Raw genomic sequence first — 21,786 nt, 5'->3', positions numbered from 1 at the left:
AGAATTTTGAATTGTTTGTTACTCTGGTAATTAAATATATAAAAGATAATAAAAATAATTCGTAAAAGAATACATAAAAAAATCTTTTTTTTCGTTATAATTGCGCATAAGTCACTTTTGCGATTATGTAAAAGTAAGTAAAACATAGAAACCGCGGTTTTCGTTACAATGTACAACTTTGACAAAGAGATTAACGGTTTCTGGTATAGGATGAGTGCGTTGGCGTTTGGGACAGTTTTGTGATTTTGTGTATCACATAATACCTTTATGCATTTAGTACCTCTGAAGGTAACGAACAACTTTCCTTGTTACATCAACATGTTTTATCGACAAAATCGTGTAGTTTTGATTTTTGTCCCGTCTTACCCTACATTCAACGCACTGTGCGGTATGGCAAAAACTTTACTGGCTGAATCGCCCCACATGGCCTAGAAGCTGAGTTAATATAATGCTGATGCAGGTTCTAGAACTGATCAGTCTACTAAGCACTTTGTAACGGTAATGCGTATAGCACAAATAATAAGAGGAAAACGTTCGCTGTTCCGTCAGGCCTACTTTGTAAGCATAACTAGGTACGAATCGTTTGCCCCGTAAACGATAGGTAATCGATTCCATTGTTCAATATCAATAGTCAACGGTAAACCATGTTGACACACCGTTGGAAGGGTAATGAATTTTGACACGGTACTTTGCAATTATCTATAGGAACATATTTCAAGTGAAACGTTACTCACGGAAGCTGTTCTAATGCATAATTATTTTCTATTTAATTGCAGATTTTCGCGTCAACACTCCTCGATTCAATCAACATTCGTGGCTGGCGTTTCCAGCACTTCGAGGAGCTTACAAACATGTTCAGGTAATTATTGAAATTTGTTATTCTAGTTAATTTATTTTGTAATGTCACTAAACATAATAATTCTGAAGAAAAATTGCCGCGTGATATTAATTTATTGTAATTATTCGGAGCTAAAACAAATAAGCTTTATTACAAAATCATTATTCAATGTTTTCGCACTGAAAAAAAAAAAGTTTTTATAAATTTTATAATTTATAATAAATATTAGTAAATAATGAGTTGTCAAAAATTTCTAAAGAATTAAAGAATTTCTATTAATGGAAGGATATAAACATCTCGTATATTTGATGCACTTTGCTTGTATACCCTCAATGTGCAATGTGCTCATGTGAAAAAGAGTTTTTGACGTGGGACTACGTCTTTGTTTACTATACTGGGATGCATTCTGTATAATTTAAAATGAAACTGGCAAATGTTGTGTCAGATTTCGAACGTTAATAACAGCATAATCACATGATAGATAACAATAACCAATATGTTGTTGGATAGATAAAATGTATAACAATTTTTTAATATGCTGGTTATCACACTTATTTTATTGCTAAGCGGTAAAATTGATAAAAAGTTTCAATAACAAATTTACGCGAATAATGAACCAACTACATGCGAGCATTCCTAGCACAGACGACGTGAATGGACACCATCCGTTCCCTGTGATATTTTCTGTATCAGTATCGAAATAAAAATTGACAGAGTTTCCCCGTCTTAGAAGGTCAATCTGTTTTTACTTCCATGAGCTTAGACTAATAAAGAAAATAGAAGTTTTCCAAAAAGTTTGAAGCAATCCCCATCCTCGAACAATTTCTAAACCTGCTTTCAGAAACTTATAAAAACTGATGTCTTGAAAGAAAACATGCCGGTAAAAGCAACAGTACCAGTGGAAAAAATCACAGGAGGGTTGTGTGCAAAGCCACGACCGCAAGGTTGAAGTAGAATACTTTTACTCAGCTCTACTTATGGCTGTACATTAACCTACGGCCGGGCGAATCGGTTCGCGCCACTTTTCGTGTTTAGCCTGGCAGAGGCCTAATGCGCACGGCCAACACAATAAAAAGGTGTTTTCACATTGAAAATTAGACACGGTTTTACTTGAGTAAGTGTTGAGAAATGCATCTACCGCTAATACCGCCGCTATCGTACGAAAGCGCGTCGTTTCATGTGGGAAATAATATCAACAACGAAAAATGACGCGTGTCTAAGCACACCCGAACTGTTTTGCCGTGCCGCTTCCATTTACTTCCTTATAACATCGGCCTCAGGGAAGTACCGGCTGCACCTACCGCTGAGGCTGTTACCATACTGCTACTGGTACCCAAAGCTATTAAATCTTCAAATTAAGTGTTTTATTTGTCCTCAAAAGAACAATTGTTCAATTCCATATCGGATATAATGCAATCGCATCTCTGTAATATTACCGACAGTAATATTCTTCTGAACAAAATGATCCAACTTTTCCATTAGAGGAAGTGCCGGCTGATGTACGGCAAAAATTTCGCCCGATCGCTCGCGTTGGCGTTCAACCTGGCAGAGGCCTGAGACGTGATGACCAACCACAGGGCAAGTGATTTGTTTAATTTGAAGGCAACCACAGGCGCAACCCGCTTCTATCCTCTGTTACTGCTGAGTGCCGATATCTGTTGTTACTGCTGTCAATGTTGTGGACGGTCCATCCAGTTCACCTTCCGACTAATGAATGTAGCTAGTTTTCCCAGAAACACTCTTTTATAGCCGAAGGGTGCTACGTAATAGGCCACGCCTTTCAGTTCAGGTTTACCATTTCCTTATGTTCTTTAGACGAATTATTCCACGCATTTGATTTTTGTACCCAGCGGATAACACCGATGGTGCTCTCACACACGCAACGGTTTTAACCCGTATCTTATTGCGGTTTGTAACATCAAGCGATTTCGTTTGCTCGCTGTTGCGTGTTGCACCATGTTGCAGCTTGACAACTGGGAGACGACGAAATTCTGTTATTGCTGATTGATTGAATCGACTTCATATTAGCTCTGCATAGTCGAACTAACTGTCTTTGTGAATGCGGTCTAACAGGGCAGTTTGTTATTCAAAGTTGGTTATGCTGATCGCAGCCTTTGCGCTGCCCCTACAGTGGGGGGTTTACTAAATAAAGTAAAAGAAAAAATTAGACAACTACAACAGAATTTGATTGCATCCCGCACAGAATGTCTGCTTGTGTTGATGCCAGAAAATTATTAACCTTCAATTATTTGTTTATTTGCCTTGAAAAAAGCATTTTGCGGTACAAAATCGGTTACTGATTACAACTTTTGAGCTGCCCTAACATTGGGGGAATTAGGATACACGGACAACCAGCACTGTGGAAGCTATTTTACATTCAGTAAATTTGACGGGTGCGACAGATTTAAATTGCTAGGATGCAACATAGAATGCTTGCTTGCGTTGACAAAACTATTAACTCTCAATGACTTGTTTATTTGCCTTGAAAAAGGCATTTTGATTTCCAAAATTGGATTTCCTGATGGCAATCTTCATGCTGCCCCGACATGGGGGGAATAATGGCTGCTGGCGACACACGCTGAGAAAAACCGCGCTGCTCCTGAGACGTGGTGACCAACCACAGGGCTAGTGCTGTTGCTAAGGAAGTACGACTGCTGTTGTCGCTGTCTAGAACTATTATGAGCGGCTCCGGCTGAAACAGGCTCTTATATAGGCCAAATAGCATGTTTTCAATTGCAAGGTATATGATACTGTCGACCGTGCTTGGGAAGCAAGCATATAACGACCAATCAGAGGTCGAATTTTTCGTTTTGACATGGCTTGACTATTTTCAATAGTACAATAGTGTGAATAATAATAATACAATTATCTTATTTTGGGAAGAATCTTAGAAGATTTTCCAATCTATTGCGGCAAGGACGAAGGAAATCCATCGAATACTAACCGATTTATTAGCATTTGAAATTGGACATATTTTTCACTTTTTTCGGTTTCAGATTTTCATTTCACATCCCTATGTAGCCGAACTTCCTGAGAGAAGTATTCTACTTCAAATGAACCGCAGGTCTCTCGTCGTCTATGATTGCAGCGGTACTCTTCTATTCGTACATTTCAGCGGTACACTTCTATTCGTACTGCAGCGGTACTATTCGTATTGCAGTGGTACACTTTTGTTCGTACATTTCTATACGTGTGCAATCGAGGCAAACTGTAATGCTGCTGTTGATGGTGATTGAAAGTTTATCTCATAAATATGGTTACTATAAATTACTCAACAAGAATTGTACAGTTTTGCAACGGATATTTATTTAATTAATATCTTCAATATTCACTAAATAATTGTGACCGGATACTATCGAAAGAGTTAATTCCAAAATATATACATTTATAGAACAGTAAGAGCCTGCGAATGCTTGTGAATTTTTTGTTTATTTACTAAAATTCATTCAGAATCTCTTTTTACATTTCAAAATTGTTAGATGATATATTATTATTCTAAGCTTTACCATAATAAACGTATATTAGCTGTCTTCGTAATACAGCGAATGTAGTTGTAGGTAAATAAAAAAAATGTCAAGCAAAAAATAAAAATGTAATTGTGGATTTTGTTGCTGGATCTTGTTTATAATTTTGTTTGAAATATCTTCTTATGTGTGCCAACTAATGAGCCTTTGTAAGGGCTTCCATATTATTTTGAAAGTAAGATCCATTTTATAGATTTGATTTAATCAGAGTTAAATAAGAAAAAAACATTCATTATGATAACGTAAATATTATTGGATTTGGTTTTTGAGGATATAGAGTTAATTCTGACTTTGACGCATTACGAGAAATTCTTGGTGCTTCTTCAACAAGCACGATATGCTTGTGCCTTGTCGAATACATGTTGTTTGCACAAAAAAATACTACAGGCATAACAGCGCCAAATATAAACGATATTCTTGCGAGTGTTGTGGAATATATTTCAAAAACTGATTTCCAGGGGAGGCTGAAGATAAAAATACGTAAATGAATACGTGTAGTCGCTGAGCAAACAAATTGATTTTGTCTGCAGACTCTGTATATTTTGCAACAGAAAAGCCTCTAATTACAGTGTTTAGTCCCACGTCACTATTTCATATAACCCTAGGGCTGTATACCTTACAGTATTTTATTGTAAATTAGTTCTAAGCACTAAAGGAGATAAATATCTGTTTAGGTTTCAAAAATTGTTTTATTGTATTATCCCAAAGTACAACATCTTGAGAACATTTTTACAAATTTTTGTAAAGATATGAGCAATAGGGAGAAAGTTGAAGCGATTTGCCGCGCACCTCGCAACGGCCGCATTAGGGTGCCAATCATCGTATGGAAAAAAGTGACCAGAAAATTAAAAAAAAACCCTATACAAAATGTTTACCTGCTCGAAAAAACACCCTGTGCAAAATTTCAGCTCAATCGGACTTAAAATGGGGTGGCGCAAAGCGATTGACGTTTGGCGCTTTTGAAAACCGAAAAATCACCCAAGGCGGTTTTCGATTTTTTTTTATGCCAAATGACTTAAAAATGCATGAAACATCGAGAATTGGTGTCATCTGAAAAAAAAATATTTTCTTGCAAAAATTTACTCCTGGGACTTCGTTTCTTCAATTGTTGAAAGCAGAGCTCAAAATGTTTAGAATTTATCATTTGAAATTGGTCACTAGTCTCTCGAAATAGCTTATATAATGATATACACTATAACTAGTATCGAATACATTATGTTTCGTTAGGGTGGTTCATTTGTTCAACATAGGGTGGTTCATAATATTGTGTAAAAATGAGTATAAAATGAAAAAAATCACTTTTCACTGAATACTAATAGAAAAATTCCTGAAAATATAATATTTGTCATATCATTGTCGTTAGGGTGGCAATGTTGAATTGGGAAAATTATAAGTAAAAAGGCAAGATATTACAATACAAATTTACAAAATGTATCAAAAAACTACTATGAGCAAAAAAAAAAAAAGAAATCATCACAACCAAAATGAGGATTGTGTCTCGCGGAAAATGTTGAATGCTTTCATGTCATTTGCAAAATCACACACGGGAAGTACATGAAGTTTGGATATTTGAAAAATGTTTTCGATTCCAAGTGTCTTAAACTTTTAAATGAAACGGTGGAAACTGATGCAATATGTTTTATCTTACTTTGTTTGAAAAATCTATAGACCGTTCCGATAATTATAAATACACTTACGATCAACCGTCATTTCAAATAACGTGTAGTATTCAAACAAACGTTGGCTGCGTCCTGTTGTTTACATCCAAAAGAAACAGATGCTGTCATTTTTTCTAACATTTAGTGCGAAATTTTGAAAATGCGTGGCCTTTCTCCCGAGCAAAGAAAGTGAATTGTGCACAAATTGGGCACCGTGAGTGGTCTTTCTATAAGAAAATTAGCCAGAGAAGAAGGTATAAGTGTCGGAGCAGTTCAAACCGCATTGCGGAAATATTGTGAAGAGTGCACATTTACTGATGCCCCAAAACGTGGTAAAAAACCCGGGCCTGTTGATCCCACAATGGACAAAAAGGTTAAGGAATACTACAAGCGGCATCCTTCAGTATCAGTACGAGATGTGGCGAGAAAGCTTGGAACCTCGGCGAGTAACGTTATGCGTGCCAAGGGAAGAAAGGGTCTGCAGACCCGTCGGAAGCAGAAGCAGCCAAAACGAAATCCAAAACAAGCTTAATCTGTGAAACCAAAAGCCCGGAAGCTTTATGACAAACTTCTGACCAAAAAATGGGGTGTGTTATCATGGATGACGAAACCTACATAAAACAGGACTATAAGACTCTGCTAGGACCGCAATCTTATACATCACCGAAGGGAAAGAATGTCCCTGGACCAGTGAAAGCCATTTACACCGAAAAACTCGGCAAGAAGGTAATGGTTTGGCAGGCCATTTGTGAATGTGGGAAAATATCTCGTCCATTCATTACGAATGACGCAATGAATGGTACAAATTTACGTGAAAGAGTGTATGCAAAAAAGGTTGTTACCCATGGTTAAGCAGCATAACAATCCTCCAATCTTTTGGCCCGATCTTATTTCCTGCCATTACTCTAAGGATGCACTAGGGTGGTATAAAACAAATAATGTCACATGTGTCCCAAAGGAGATGAATCCTCCAAACTGCCCTGAAATTCGCCCTATTGAAACTTGTTGGGCTTTGACCAAGGCAAAGCTGAGGAAATATGTCAAACCAGCGGACAATGTTGAAAAATTTAAAAAAGATTGGCTTAAAGTGGTTAAAATGGTCGGAGAGAAAAGTTAGAGAAATCGCGTATCCTACGAAAAATAATCCCAACTTGAATTGAAACTGGAAAGAAAACACTTATTATCTACATTTCAGAATAAAATGACCCGAAAAATCCTGTATTTTTTGTTTTATTCAAGAAAGAAGATGTATTTATAATTTTCGGAACAGTCTATACTCTGTAAGACACTTGCACTTGTTCTTTCGAATGTTGCACCAGACAATTTATTCGTTTTATTTACCACAATAATGTCCTTTGCAAACACTTGATTGAACACACAGTGCTTTGGCTTATATAATCGGACAAAAGACTGTATCGATGTTATTCAGTGATAATGAGAGTATAGGGATCTCAATCAGATACGCAACACAATTGACTCGTTCTTCCTGGGTTTGCGTCGTTTTGACAGTTCGACCATACATTTTCTGTCAAGTTTATATCATCAGAACGTGAACGTGCCCATTGGCTGAAGCTTTGCATAGACGTTTTATAGGCAAAAAAAGCCATTTTGTGCTAGTGGTTTAATTTTTTGAAACACAACTCATTTTCGAAAAGCTATTGGAAAATGCTATTTCGGATAGGTATTGATGACTACAAACATTTTTAGAGCCAACACGGTTCGTTTGAGCGGTGTGACATCTTCGGCAAAGTTGTAGATAATAGTTTTGTTTTTCAAATATATATATACACTCTAAAAACAAATTATTAATTTTTTGAAAAAAAAAATAAAAGAAAGTTATAAAATAATTATCCAAAACAACCCATTTCAAAAAACTGATTTTTTTATAAAAACTACGAAAGTTTACCTGAACAAAACGAAACCGGCCATGAAGAAATCAGAAAAAAAAGTTATATTTTTTCAATTTTTTTTTTTCACAGGGTACATTTTCTTTTGAGGAACAAAGTTATTATTTACAACTTTGCCAGACACACTATGACAATCAAATAAACCGTTTTGACTGAAGAAACATTCTTGATTCCTCATAGAGTGCTGTATTGGAAATTAAAAATATTTCTACAGTTGAAACGGCATAGTGTCTTCGGCAAAGTTGTAGATAATATTTTGTCCTTTCAAAATAAATATGCCTTTAAAAAAAAAAATAGTTGAAAATAATTTTTTTTCAAACAATATATTTTTTTTTCAAAAAGTGATAACTTATTTTTCTAGATTTCTATATGATCGGACTGGTTTCATTGTTTTGGTAATTTTTCGTAGGTTTTATTACAAAAATCAAGTTTTTAAAAATGAGCCTTTTGGAATAATTAATTTCTGGTCTTTCTTCTAACTTTTGAATAAATAATTTTTCAAGTGTAATTTTTTTAAAAAGACAGAACTATTATCTACAACTTTGTCGAAGACGACACACCAATCAAACGATTGTGAAATCTTACAACACTAAATGAAGGCGCAGTTTATTGCTTTTAAAGTGAAATAGCAGCCAAACTAAAAGAGCCAAACTAAAAGAGTTTCTTGGTGTCAAATAACAACTTGTAGGGTAGACTTTAATATTTAATTTAGTTAACAACAATACTCATGTTTATCACATATTTCGGAGAGAAAATTGCAGGTTAGTTCTTAAAAAACATTTGATTTTACATTTGTTCCTTTCTAAGTGCTTCTTATTCTCACTAATTTGACGTTTCAAGACACTATTGATTACGAAATTTTCTCAGCTTTTCAACAAAATCCACAGAATTGAGTTAGCTATTACACTTCTTGTGCTAGACCTCGTTAAAGACAAACATAGCCGAAAACTAAAAAAAAGTGAATAATTCTGCAATAGACAAATTTTGAAATTATGCGTAGAAGGATTTTTTACATCAAATCAATCCTTTTTTAATAAAGTGGCGGAGAACAGACACCTGAGAAGACAACTCGGGGTGTGGGGATGAGACTACGGGAGAGATGCTGGGGTAGTCACACTCCCCCCAAACACCTAATGGTTCCTGTCGCGACCCACGAAAATCCCATCAGTATCAAGCCCTGATCTTTTCGTAACGACGGTTAAGTTTTACGTCGGGGAGTGGCTTTTGTGGAAGTTCACTCCACCATGGCGCTTTCCGACCCAATCGAATATCTCCGGAATAAGTCGGTGCGTCCATCTGTCCTATGTGGATCTAGACCATTCCCGCTGCCAGCGGAACATCGAGAATGACCTTCTAGTACCTCGTATGCCCCTTGTGTCACTCTGGTCGAAACATTCTCTGTCCTCCTTGATGCTGATGGGCTGGACAAGACACAGATTGCATCGTATGACACTGTACGACACACACTTGCAACTCTCAGGCACATGAAGCTGTAGCTACTGTCCAGTTTACCGCGGTAACTGTTAGTACCCAGCGCTCTGAACCATACTGGCCCACCATACCTAAGTATGGACGAAACTACGCTGACAAGAAGCTTTCGCTTGCTGCTATAAACCGCTTGCTGCCTGCCGCTTGCTGCCATAAACCGCTGAGCTTGCTGCCATATATGAGCTGAGCTATACATGGTGATGCGCTAGCTCCAGTTTCCTGGAGCGCATTCAGTCCTCGACCTTTTGTATACAGTGCGCAGCCGTCAACTCGACCTCCCCGATCGACTCGCCGTAAACCTCCAGCGTGATGTCGTCTGCAAAGCCAACGATCACAACCCCTACATATATGGCATCCCACAACACCAAACCCAGGATAGAACTTCGCGGAACTCCTGCGGTGATGGGAACGCACTTATGACCCTCTTCCGTGTTGGAGTCGAGCGTGACGATTGCGCAATAGCGTATTCCCTTCCTCTTACGCTGGAGTGTTACCTCCGTCGCCTTGGTGACGCATCCAGCGTGGACCTGCCCTTCCGGAGGCCGAACTAGTTACTTGCCAGACCGTGTACACCCTCCGTGTACACCCTCCGTGTACCTCACCAGTCTGTTGATATGCCGATGGGACCCCTGGCGGTTTCCCAGCCGTCGGCAGTAAGACCAGTCTCTGCCGCTTACACTTGTCCGGAAAGAGACATTCATCCAGGCACCTCTGCATGACTGCCCTGAACAACACGGGGGCCGTTTCTATTACCAACCTGATTTCCAGGTTAGGGATCCGGTCCCGGTGCCTTACTCACCTTTAGAGATTTGGCGATCACGATGAGTTCCTCATTCGTAGTCCTTGCTTCCTCCTCAACGTCGACACGGCTGTCGTCGCTCACGGATTGGACGTTTGGCAGTCTGGCCGACCATCCCTGGTCTATGTCTGAGATACTGGAACTTCGGACGTGAGACTCGATCGCCGAAGGTCAAAGGCTAGGCTCGTGGCGCGGAAGAAGTCTCTCGATGATACACTCCAGCATCGCTTGTGATTGCTCTGCAGGAGCCAACGCGCCGTTAGTCTTGGCCAATACGATCCTGTAGGTGTCACCCCACGGATTCGGAGCCAACTGCCCCCCTCGCGCTCTCTTCTCATTGCCTCTTCGAATACCTCAGCCTCGAAATGCGATGTCTTCCACCCGCGGACGGTCGGTTTGTTGTCTCTACCCGTCGCTCGCCCCCTCTTGTTGTTGTTTACACTATAGCAGACCGGCTGGTAGTCGCTATTAGTGTAGACATCGTCTACCCTCCAGTTCTTGATCAGTCCTGGGCTGGAGAACGTCACGTCAATGATCGACTCCGCACCATTTCTGCTGTATGTACTTCTGTTCCCAACGTTGGCCAGATCTAGGTTGAGCATTTCCAAAGCCTCCAACAAGATCTGACCCTTCTGGTTCATGAAGTGACTTTCCCACTCAACAGCCCAAGCGTTGAAGTCGCCCACCACCACCAACGGCGTTAAGCCCGTTAGCCATCTGGGTGAACCTTTCGGTAGACCAACGTGGCGTAGCATAGCAACTGCAGTAGAACACTCCGTTCACCCTGGCAACTACGTATCCTTCTTTTGAGGTTGAGACAACCTCCTGAGCCGGGAAATTGCTCGTCGTTCATATGGCCGCCATACTGGATTAATCCGCAACCCAGTTACCGTTTCCGGGAGGGATGCGGTAGGGGTCCCAAATGATAGCGATGTCCTTCAACGACTCAGCGGCTGCTTGGTACAGCAGCTGCTGGGCCGTGAAGCAATGGTTCACCTCCCATAAAGCGTTTGGCGTCCCATTTTCCGGAAAATATCATACACTTGGGAGACTCCTCACAGTTCTTTGCTTTATGGCCTGCACAAACCTCTCCTTAAAAAGCACATCCAGCAATATCCAGAATGTTGGGTGTGCGTATATCAATTGAACGGGAAGACCAGGACTATTTTTTTTCTAAACGAGGACCAGTTGGTTTTCTTCTGTCCCGAAAACTGTGTTAAATTTGTTATCTTTAGAAAATGTTGGATCAAATTCGCTTGAATTTTTGCGGAATGACAGTTGAAAAAATTTTAATTCTCTCTGCTCTAGAGTGGTCAGATACGCAGAGTGTCTATAATATGCAGGTGTTAACCCTCTCCCGCTCACAAGGTTTATCATTAAAATTTATAGCCTCACGAGAAAATTCAAGCTGAACACTTTGTAGACTAACTAAAATTACTGTCAAGTGAAGTATTTTGAAGAAAATGTGATGCTGATGAAATTTCTACAAATTTTGAAAGTAAATCTATTTGCTTCTCGATTTTCTCAAGTGGCAGAAAGTTTTACGTTGAAAATATGGTAAAATTTGACGATAAATTGATCGAAAAAGCGTGAGCGTGAGATTAATATAGGTACTGAGATGAATATAGGAGTGGTTACCCTATACCGTTCAGAAATACCATCCAATATGGGAGTTTTCAGCATTAATTGAGAAGATAACACAAGTTATTTTAATTCTGTAATAAAGAAACTAAACGCAGCGCATCATAGTATTTCAATTTATAGCATGTAGAAAAAAACATAAAATAATTCAACGTAATTTTTTCATATCGTATATTAAAGTTGCGATATTCACAGCGTGTGGTCATAATGAGTGGCAGTGAAAATCAATAAGGAAAGTGCTTCGGAATTGAATGCTATTGAGAATGCAAAAAGAAGGTTTTCCCGTACAAATCCTCATACAAATTTAAAATACAAAGCGTCCCAAATAGAACCAATTAAAATTGGTTCTGGCTCTGTGCTATCATGTTTTAATTTTTTCATATAGATAATTATAACCCGATTGGGAAAATTGGGTTGGAATATTTGTGTGCCAATCGATGTCAATGGACTTAAGCATGGGTTAATTTTCTGGCTCTCCACTAACTTTTCCTTTACGTTGAATTCTACAAAAACCTTGACACATACCTCTTAATAATAAAAACAATCCTTCTTATAATAAAACTGGACAGAGCAACATAAAGTTGAAACCCTTCCAGGGAATTGAAATCGATGATAAATATTGGCCGGAGGCAGCGAGGTTTGGAGTAGTAACGGTGAAAAGAAATAGTGAAATAACTTATAGCGAATTTCTTTATTCCACCGCGTCAAGGCAAATCTGCCGAGGAATAAAGCAACGACATAACGATTCACGACGCAAGTAAGAAAGAGATGCCAAATAATTATTTACGAACTAAGCATAAGCACGTGCGGTGGTGGGTTGAAGCTGACGAATTTTACAGTGCGCTTCGGGCAGCACGCCAGGTATCAAAACTGTATCAAAATCGAGCGAATAAAGAAGGGTTTTGGCAGAAGTTAGGTTGCTTCCAGGTTAAAACGAGGTGAACTGGTGGAATAGAGAAATTTTCTATTACTCTATATACTTATTGGAAGAGGGGGAATGGAGGAATAGAAATACCGCAATGAAAAAAATTATACACATGCCCCATTGAAAATTACCTAGTAAATATCTACATTTCTCTTGTAATTAGCGGTTCAACAGATCAAAAGGTAATAAGCAATGGTAGAAGTACAATTAAAATGGATTGCGTGAGAGTTTTTGCACCTGCACGTTTCTGAGTGCAAGATTTCTTCTAGGAAGGGGTTTTGGAAATGAGTTTAAACATAATAAAAAATGGTCCAATAAATTCATAAAATTCCTACGCAGTGCCCAGTAAAAAGGGGCGGGAAAAAACTATTTATTCTAGTTTAGGTGGATAAGCAATCAATGTAGACCCTCGAAACGCAGCTCCTGGAATTCGAAAGTTTCAAAATGAACATCTTCAACACTCTTAGTCTTAAGCCGTCAGAGATAACATAAAAATATTCAATCAACATGGTACTACGAAAATTACCCTAGATCTTTACAGTAACAGCTGCCTGCGGAATATGTCACAGGATCATAGCACAAAAAAACGGAATGTGGCACCCTTAGCGTTGCTTTATTGTGGTTAATAATCGAAACAGTTCCTAATGGTAAACTTTCCCGATACACTCACACACAATTGAAACCCCAGCCAGCCACTATTACCGAGTCCATTTCGCAACACTAACCGGACAGTTGCATCACTCGGCTTCACTGTGAAGCACCGTATGAGTGGAAAGCTGCCACATTTTTTAAAGCGAAAACTTTTTCCATCCGCAACGAACATAAATGACCAGTTTAGCTCGGTTCCGGAGAGCTGCCTTTTTTGTATTTTGTTCACGGTGAAAAGTATAACAGTCGCATACATTTACGAACAAGAATAGTACTCGTACCTGATGAAATGACCTTTGGGAATGGTCCGCACAGTGGCTCCGGCTCGGTCCGAGTGCGAGTTTTATTCTCACTTGAATAAATTCAAATTAATCACCCGGCCGACGTTACCTAAATCGGAACTCGACAAGGATTTCTATACATAACATATACACTAAGATGGTGATGTTCGGCCAGTGGCGGTAATAATTCCGCACCTCGTGACGATAAGTTTATTGTGCAGTGCGGTCGTTTGCCGGAATGAGTAGAAATAAACGACAGGCAGTACGGGGCGGTCCAGTTGATTCTGGCGTAAAAATAGCCGGAAAATCCTGGCACCGACACCAGAGCGCGCAGTATACAGTCGAGTGTTGCCTGCCTGAGAAGGCAGCCCACAAATAGTGTTTATTTTCAACTTTGCACTATTCCGGTTGACCATAATTTTGAGCAACTCCAGCAATTTTCGGTTCCATTTCGTCGTTCGCTTTATTCACGGTTGTTTTTCTTTTCCAGCTGCACATCGAGTTCCGCCCGGAAGCATTCGACGGCATCCTGCTGCTGACAGGCGAACGGGACGACCTAACTGGCGATTTTATGGCGCTGCTAATACATCAGGGATTTGTAGAGTTCTGGTAAGGTTTACTGTCGAGTTAAGCTCATGTGCAGAGTCGGAAATTGAACAGCTAGAGATTTGCTTAAATTTTGGACATCATCGCCAGAGGCGATACCGTTTTCTTGCACCTTTTACGGTTTTGATTCACTAGAAAATATTAGCATAGAAGCAATGTCAACCAATCAGGACGACTTCATTAAATTATCTCTTTTTCTTACTGGACCGGTTCCTGCTTCCGGTGTAGTAAAAGAAGACACAAAACTAAATTACGCTCGATAGAACACCTATAAAAATCGATTGTCAAGTTTCCGTCACTTTTTGGAAGTAGACTACCGAAAATTAACTTATCATTAGAAAAAAACTGGTTTCTGCATAGTTTGAGGCCAACATCAACTAAAACGAGCTTGGTCCGATATAAATTCCTAGAAAGTGTTATCTTGCAGTACCAGCTGTCTAAGAAATAGCCCTGAGGATACAGCTTGAAAACAAACAAAAAATGTAAATCCGCTTCAGCTGTTGTTCTTCCCACCTTACAGCTCGAGTCAAAACAAAATGGAGACATTTTATTTATTCAGCTTTAGCCGTCGTCAGTTGGTTGGTTCGGGTGTTGTCAGACATGGCGATCCCAAACCGTCAGTTAGTTTTTCGAGGAAATCATCATTTGCCTTTTGTTTTGGTGGGATTTAGGGTCTTTTTTATTGGCCTACAAAATAGTACGATGGCTTTTCGGAATTTTAGGTATATATTTCTACGAATAAAGTTTAGTGACCTATAAACGAAAACAAAATTTGAAACCTATGTTGGTCGCCAATGCTTAGAGAATTTTCCTAGTTTACTCGGACTCTTTATTCATTAATCGTACATAGAAGAACCAAAGATAAATCAAATGGTGAATTGAAGAAAATTCCCAACCTTTCAGTAATTTTACCCTAACGCAGAATTTTTAACAGCCGTCACACGACATCCATCATAGGAAAATGAAAAAAGAGAGGGAAAATGTCTACGGTGGATTCGGTCTGTTACCGAAACGCGCTGTTTGTATCGTGTAGACACGAACGTCTGTATAAAAAACAGCTTCTTCTCTTTTCTACATTCGCAATCCCGAAGACATCCTCCAAATCAAACCGAATCGACACAAGGAGTACATTTTTCGTTTCCTTTTGTGATGCTCTGTTGCCAATTTGTTCTCAATGTGACTACCGGACTGCTAGCACGGATAGGTGTCATGAACAAACAGCAACAGGAAACGTATCTTTAGAAGACAGTAGAAAAAGGCTGTACCATTGGGTTGCCTGGTCTGAAAAATCACAATTTTTACTACATACAAAATTGGAAACAAATCCTTTTTAAAGACAATAAATGTTGACCAAAGTTTAACAAAAAAGTCATATTAACGAGCAAACAAATTACTAGTACAAGAGAAAATCGCGAAATTTTTATTCAGCTGTATAAAAAGCCTAAAAAAAAGCATAATATTTAAAGTGCAATATTCAATCAATACCATTTAGAGTTTCGGAAACAGTTTTTTCAATCTAAAATTCTGTTTTTGATTTTTTTAAAATACGCTTTTTTGTGAGTTATTTGTTGATTCCCAGAAATAAACATAAATTTACTGCTACACAAAACTGATATAACACAATTTATTCCTTGACACCATAGCGATTGGATGATTAATTTAGAAGCTTTTTCGGTCTTTCAAGTCATTCAACCTATGGAAATAAATTTCTCTGAAAGTGAACATAACCATATCTTATGGCATTTCGTTGCGTAACTGATGAATCGGATAGATTTTTCAATGGATTTGAATGGTGATGGATATTCGAAATACACTAAGGTCACTTTTTACGCGGATTTTTTCATGCACCTTTTTTTACGCTGATTCCGGAATTTATGAGGTTTTTTTTACGCGACACGTATCTTCCGTGTAAAAAGCGACTTTAGTGTATATTTTCCATTACAGCCATATACGCAAATACAAATGCAGTTAGGGGCCATACCACGTGGACAGATTTTGAACGATTATTACAACCCCCCCTCCTTCCTCCCCGTGGACAAATGCCCATATAAATTCTTTTTTTTTGTAAGGACCGTGGACATTACACAACCCCCCCCCCCAAGCTGTCCACGTGGTATGTGGATGGCCCCTAAGACATACATCACAGAACAGATATGCAACTTCGAACAAAACTCTGCTGCGAATCCTAGCCCACGCTTTCTCATTCGTTTTTCGCTATTCCATCCTACATTGATTTTACAGTGCATCGTTGAAACAGTTAGCTCCAATAGTTTGAACATGCAACAAACATCTATTCTTTATTTACTTCAATGATCAGACAAAAAGGTGATCTTGAACTTATCGAAACCAAGTTAAAACAAAACCGCATTCAAGAGATTTTTTGAGCTTAAATTTAATAACCATTCACAATCAACATAAATAGAAATAAATAAACTAAAAATCTCTCAACCATTCAAACATTGTTTAACAATTTTTCTTGGATCGTACACCTTGCGACTGTTGAAACTATTTTAACCAGTTAGTTGAATTACTTAAATATTTCGTTGGAGTTGGAATCCGAATTCCTCGACTAATGGCAATATTTTTTTTTCTCGTACCGTTTATTAGACTTAACATAGCGAGTATAAGACGCGCTATACACAGCACTAGGGGTGTGCGAAACTGGTTTTTCAAAACGAAACGAAACGAAATTAACCCTTAATTTCGGTTTCGCCAAATTAGTCGAAACGAAATCAAGGTGGATTTCGAGTTCTCGAGACGAAACAAAATTGCTCTCTAAATTTCGCGAAATTACACGAAATTTCGAAAAATAAAATAAATGTTTCTGAAACATAGCATTACAATGATTTGAAACGTTGGAGCGTACGCTAACGAAGTACCCTTCAGCAGCTGATCGCAAGGTGCTTACCTGGAATGCATTCATTTATACAGATTATATTGCAGGTAATAGTAGCGCGATAGATACGAATGATATAAAGGTCAAACTCGAAATGTCTTTGTAAATAATAATTTAATAAACTTCTGAACTGATTCTTTTGGTTTGAATGCAACTATGTTTAAAATTTGTGTTTGGTGTCCCTAGCAAAGATAACTTTTCCAAAGAGTTTTTCCCTATGCAAACGTAAAAGCGACGAATCTGATAAACAACTCCTCGGCGGCCTTCTGATGCATTTCTGCATTCTCTAAAAGCAGCGAAATTCACAGGAATGGTTAAAAAGATGTAAAACCTTTGGAGGGCAACCATATTGCGCTTTAGGGCAACTTTTTTTCGCTTTTGTCGACTAGTGTTATTGAATTTTTTTAAACACCGTTTAGTCAGACTAGACCAAGTGACATCTTTATCATTTCGAGGAAAACAAAATTTAAGTTAACTATTCTGTAAACTTTGAAGTTTTCAATAGAGCAAGATCGCGCCAAATGACATATGGTCGAATATCAACCAATTTTCATTTGAACGAAACTTTGCACACGTATTTGGCTTAGCAAACTGGGCATTTTTCACAGATGGAGAGATTTTTTACACCCATGAGTTACATTCTAAAAGGGCGTATGCCTTTTGGCATAGGTTTCATTCGAAGCATTGTAGCCCAGAAACCGTTGGTTGTATCGAAAAACTGTCTGAGAATGAGTTGTAGCGAATCGAAAATGCATCACAAAAAAATATACACTGCACAAAAAAAATTGAAAATAAACATTAAATTTCAATTTAAAAAAAAGAGTTTAATTTTTTTTTTAATTTTTTTTTAAAGAAACTTGACGATAATACGCAACTTTTTAAAAAGAAGTCCTGGATGGAGAAATGAAAAATAATTTCTTTATGGTAGATTATTTTTTTTGTAAAATTTCTAATTTGAACAATTTTCAAAATGTTTGTATTCTGATGATTTTAAAAGATGCAGAGAGTCATTTTGAACCAAAAAGCTCTTGGTAGTAAACATTTTAAAGGCATCGGTTTTCGAGTTATTTTAAATTTAAGCTCGAAAAATTATTAATATTTCGGAAAATACACGTTTTTCTTAATTTGTCCATGGTTCTCCAGCAAAAACCATACGTTTATTGGAATGCTTGATCAAAAATATACAATTCATTTTTTGACAACAAAACGATTGGATAAATAACTCAAGCGCTGTACCTTAGCCTACCTACACGTTCTCCCTTGCCGAATTGTTTATAAAAAAATATATTTGTCGTGCAACACTACCTACTTGTTTACTAATAATAACTGTTTGTAAAGTACGCAACCAATAACTACTGGGTTACCTATAATATCTGTTTTCGTATATAAATACGATTGCACTGCTCCAGATGTGTTAGTAACAGTTTGCATTTTGTGAAGATGAATAAAGTAAAAATGGAATACACCAAGCCCAAATGCTGTAAACCCTTTCCTGATAATCGGTGCTCATCAAGCTTACGCAAATTAAACAAAAACGTTTTGCAAAATTAAAAATATTGAACAGTCAAGCTCATTTTAATACGTCTTTATCAGTTTATGATTCGTGTAGTTATTGGAATGATAGTCAAGCCACCATTCATCCCTTAGTTGTTTACTATTCAGTATCTGGAACACTTAAGAATATCAGCTTCATCATAATATCGGATGTACTCCATCATGATACTGTTGCGGTTCAGGTGTTCATTGCCAAATTAATGAGTTTTTTGAAAAGAACAATAGAGTTGAAAAAAGCGATATTAATGTCTGATAAAAATAAGAAGAACTTTGCAAGTCTTTGCAAGTTCAAAACAAAATATAACGTCGATGCAGAGTGGCATTTTTTTGCGACTTCCCATGGTAAAGGCCCATGCGATGCAATTGGTGGCATAGTAAACAGAATGGCAGGAAATGCAAGTTTAGCTAAAGAACATGAACATCCCATTACAAGCGCAAATGAATTGTATGATTGGTCTAATCAGAAAAGAAATAAAAATTCATCAAAAATGTCATTTAGCTGGGTATCATATGAAGAATATGAACAAGGAGTAACAGAATGGAGCAATATTTTCAAAAAATCTATAATAATAGCTGCCACACAAAAGTATTACTCTTTTGTTCCAATTTTAGAAATTAAGATACAAACGAACCTTCTTTTCTAAAGATGACGAATCATTTACTTATGATGTATATAAAATATACAGTGAAACTAGTTCTGTAAAGTATCTATGTCATAAAAAAATATGTTCCTAAGATAATAAAACTCGAAAATAAATATTTGATTCTTATATATATATATATATATATATATATATATATATATATATATATATATATATATATATATATATATATATATATATATATATATATATATATATATATATATATATATATATATATATATATATATATATATATATATATATATATATATATATATATTTATATCACTTAGAACATTTTGCTCTTTTCTTGAGAACCGTTCGCCCAATCGTTTTGTTGTCAAAGAATGAATTGTATATATTTGATCAAGCATTCCAATGAACGTATGGTTTTTGCTGGAGAACCATGGACTAATTAAGAAAAACGTGTATTTTCCTGAATAATTATAATTTTTCGAGCTTAAATTTAAAATAACTCGAAAACCAATGCCTTTAGAATGTTTACTACCAAGAGCTTTTTGATTTAAAATGACTTTTTGCATCTTTTAAAGTCATCAGAATAAAATTTTTTTGAAAAATGTTTGAATTAGAATTTTCATAGAAAAATTAATCTACCATAAAAAAATATTGTTCATTTCTCTATCCTGAACTTTTTACCAAAAGTTGCGTATTAACGTCAAGTTTTAAAAAAAAAATAACAAAAATCAACTCTTTTTTTTTTAATTCAAATTTAATGTCCTTTTTTAATTTTTTTTGGTAAAAAAAATTTTTTTTTGTACAGTGTATATTTTTTTGTGATGCATTTTTGATTCGCTACAACTCATTCTCAGACAGTTTTTCTATACAACCAACGGTTTCTGGGCTACAATGCTTCGAATAAAACCTATGCCGAAAGGCATACGCCCTTTTAGAATGTAACTCATGGGTGTAAAAAATCTCTCCACCTGTGAAAAATGCTCAGTTTGCTAAGGCAAATGCGTGTGCAAAGTTTCATTCAAATAAAAAATGGTCGAATAAATTTTCGCGTATTTCCAGGCGATTTGAAATGATTTTGCTCAATATGTTTGCACATTTTTTAATATAACTTAAAATTGATTTTTAACTGACCAGTTCCACAAAAAATGTCCCAGTTTCAATATTTATTGTCATTTTAGATTTGGTTTCCACTTTGCATAAACGTTTCTATAGGCTGAGAAGCTATTTAAAATGCTATTTTGGGAGGATTATTGTGATTATAAATATTGTCAGAGCCAAAAGTTTTTTGATCAGTGTGACGTCTCTGGAAAAGTTTTAGATAGTATTTTTATCTTTCCGATAAAAAATTCAAACAAATCATTTTTTTATGTAAAAGAAACATTAAAATTAATATAAAAAAGCTTATTTTCAAAAAACAATTTTTTTTTGTGTAAAAATTACAAAAAAATTAAATAAAATTAAATAAAATAGCTTTGAAAATCAGGCGGAAAAGCTGCTTACATACTTTTACATACAAAAGTTTGTACCTATTATTGTAAGTCTTAAGATAGCTATTTCATCGTATGGATTTGCCACTTGCGTAAAATTGCGTAATTTGGAGATGGTTGAGGTGAAAATATCTCCAATAATATCGAAATATGTCAAAAAACTTTTTTTATTTTGGGAGATAAAAATCAATGTTCTGCATAAACATGCATTTTTGGATGACTGATAACTTTGTAGAAGATTTAAAAACTCGGAAAAATCTGAGAAAAAAGTTATAATGAAAATTATGATTTTCAGTACCTCTTAATAGAAAACTTTATGTTGCTCATAATATGTAAGCGATAGAAACATGATGTCTTCGACCATGTTTCTTGTTTTTAGATCACCTAAAATTTTGCCGGAGACATCAAGTATCTATCTCAATCTGATGAAAAAGTAAATTTTCTATCTCACTTTTAGGTGGATTGATCACTCATCTTCCTACATCGAAAGATCCATTTTTGAATATCTTGAAACATCGCCGAACATACATTATGGTTATAATCAACATTTGATTCTCTATTTATCCAATCACACGAAAACGGCAAAATAGAACACTGTGGAACGGTTTATTCGATCGGTATGGTTTCTTCGACAATATTTTGAACAATAATTTTGTCCATTCGAAAAATTAACCAAGTGAAAAAAAAAATTTAAAAAATATATACAGAAAAATTTCTACTCCTGCATATTTTTATGTTCCACAAATTATCAATATTGAACATTACTCTTTTTGGGGCTTCCCGCAAATGCCGACAAACGCTATAGTAAACTAATTCAACCGCATTTCTCTATAATCAGACGCCATACAAAACAAAAAGTATTCTGTTCTAGGATCAATGCCAAATAGTCCAGTCAGCGTCTAATTTGTTAA

At 36.7% G+C, this 21,786-nt stretch overlaps 1 protein-coding gene across 1 annotated transcript in view; it reads left to right on the top strand.

Moving 5' to 3' along the window:
- The window catches only part of LOC129724507 (uncharacterized), a 589,670-nt gene that overhangs the window by 422,895 nt on the left and 144,989 nt on the right, over nt 1-21,786 (top strand). The window contains exons 6-7 of the mRNA XM_055679461.1: nt 777-859; nt 14,200-14,318. Of these exons, the coding sequence (XP_055535436.1) occupies nt 777-859; nt 14,200-14,318 (202 nt within the window). The remainder of the gene's footprint in view (nt 1-776; nt 860-14,199; nt 14,319-21,786) is intronic.

This window comes from Wyeomyia smithii, chromosome 2 (genome assembly GCF_029784165.1).
Source record: "Wyeomyia smithii strain HCP4-BCI-WySm-NY-G18 chromosome 2, ASM2978416v1, whole genome shotgun sequence".
In the NCBI taxonomy this organism is placed as follows: Eukaryota; Metazoa; Arthropoda; class Insecta; order Diptera; family Culicidae; genus Wyeomyia; species Wyeomyia smithii.
This window is presented reverse-complemented; position numbering and strand designations above follow the sequence as displayed.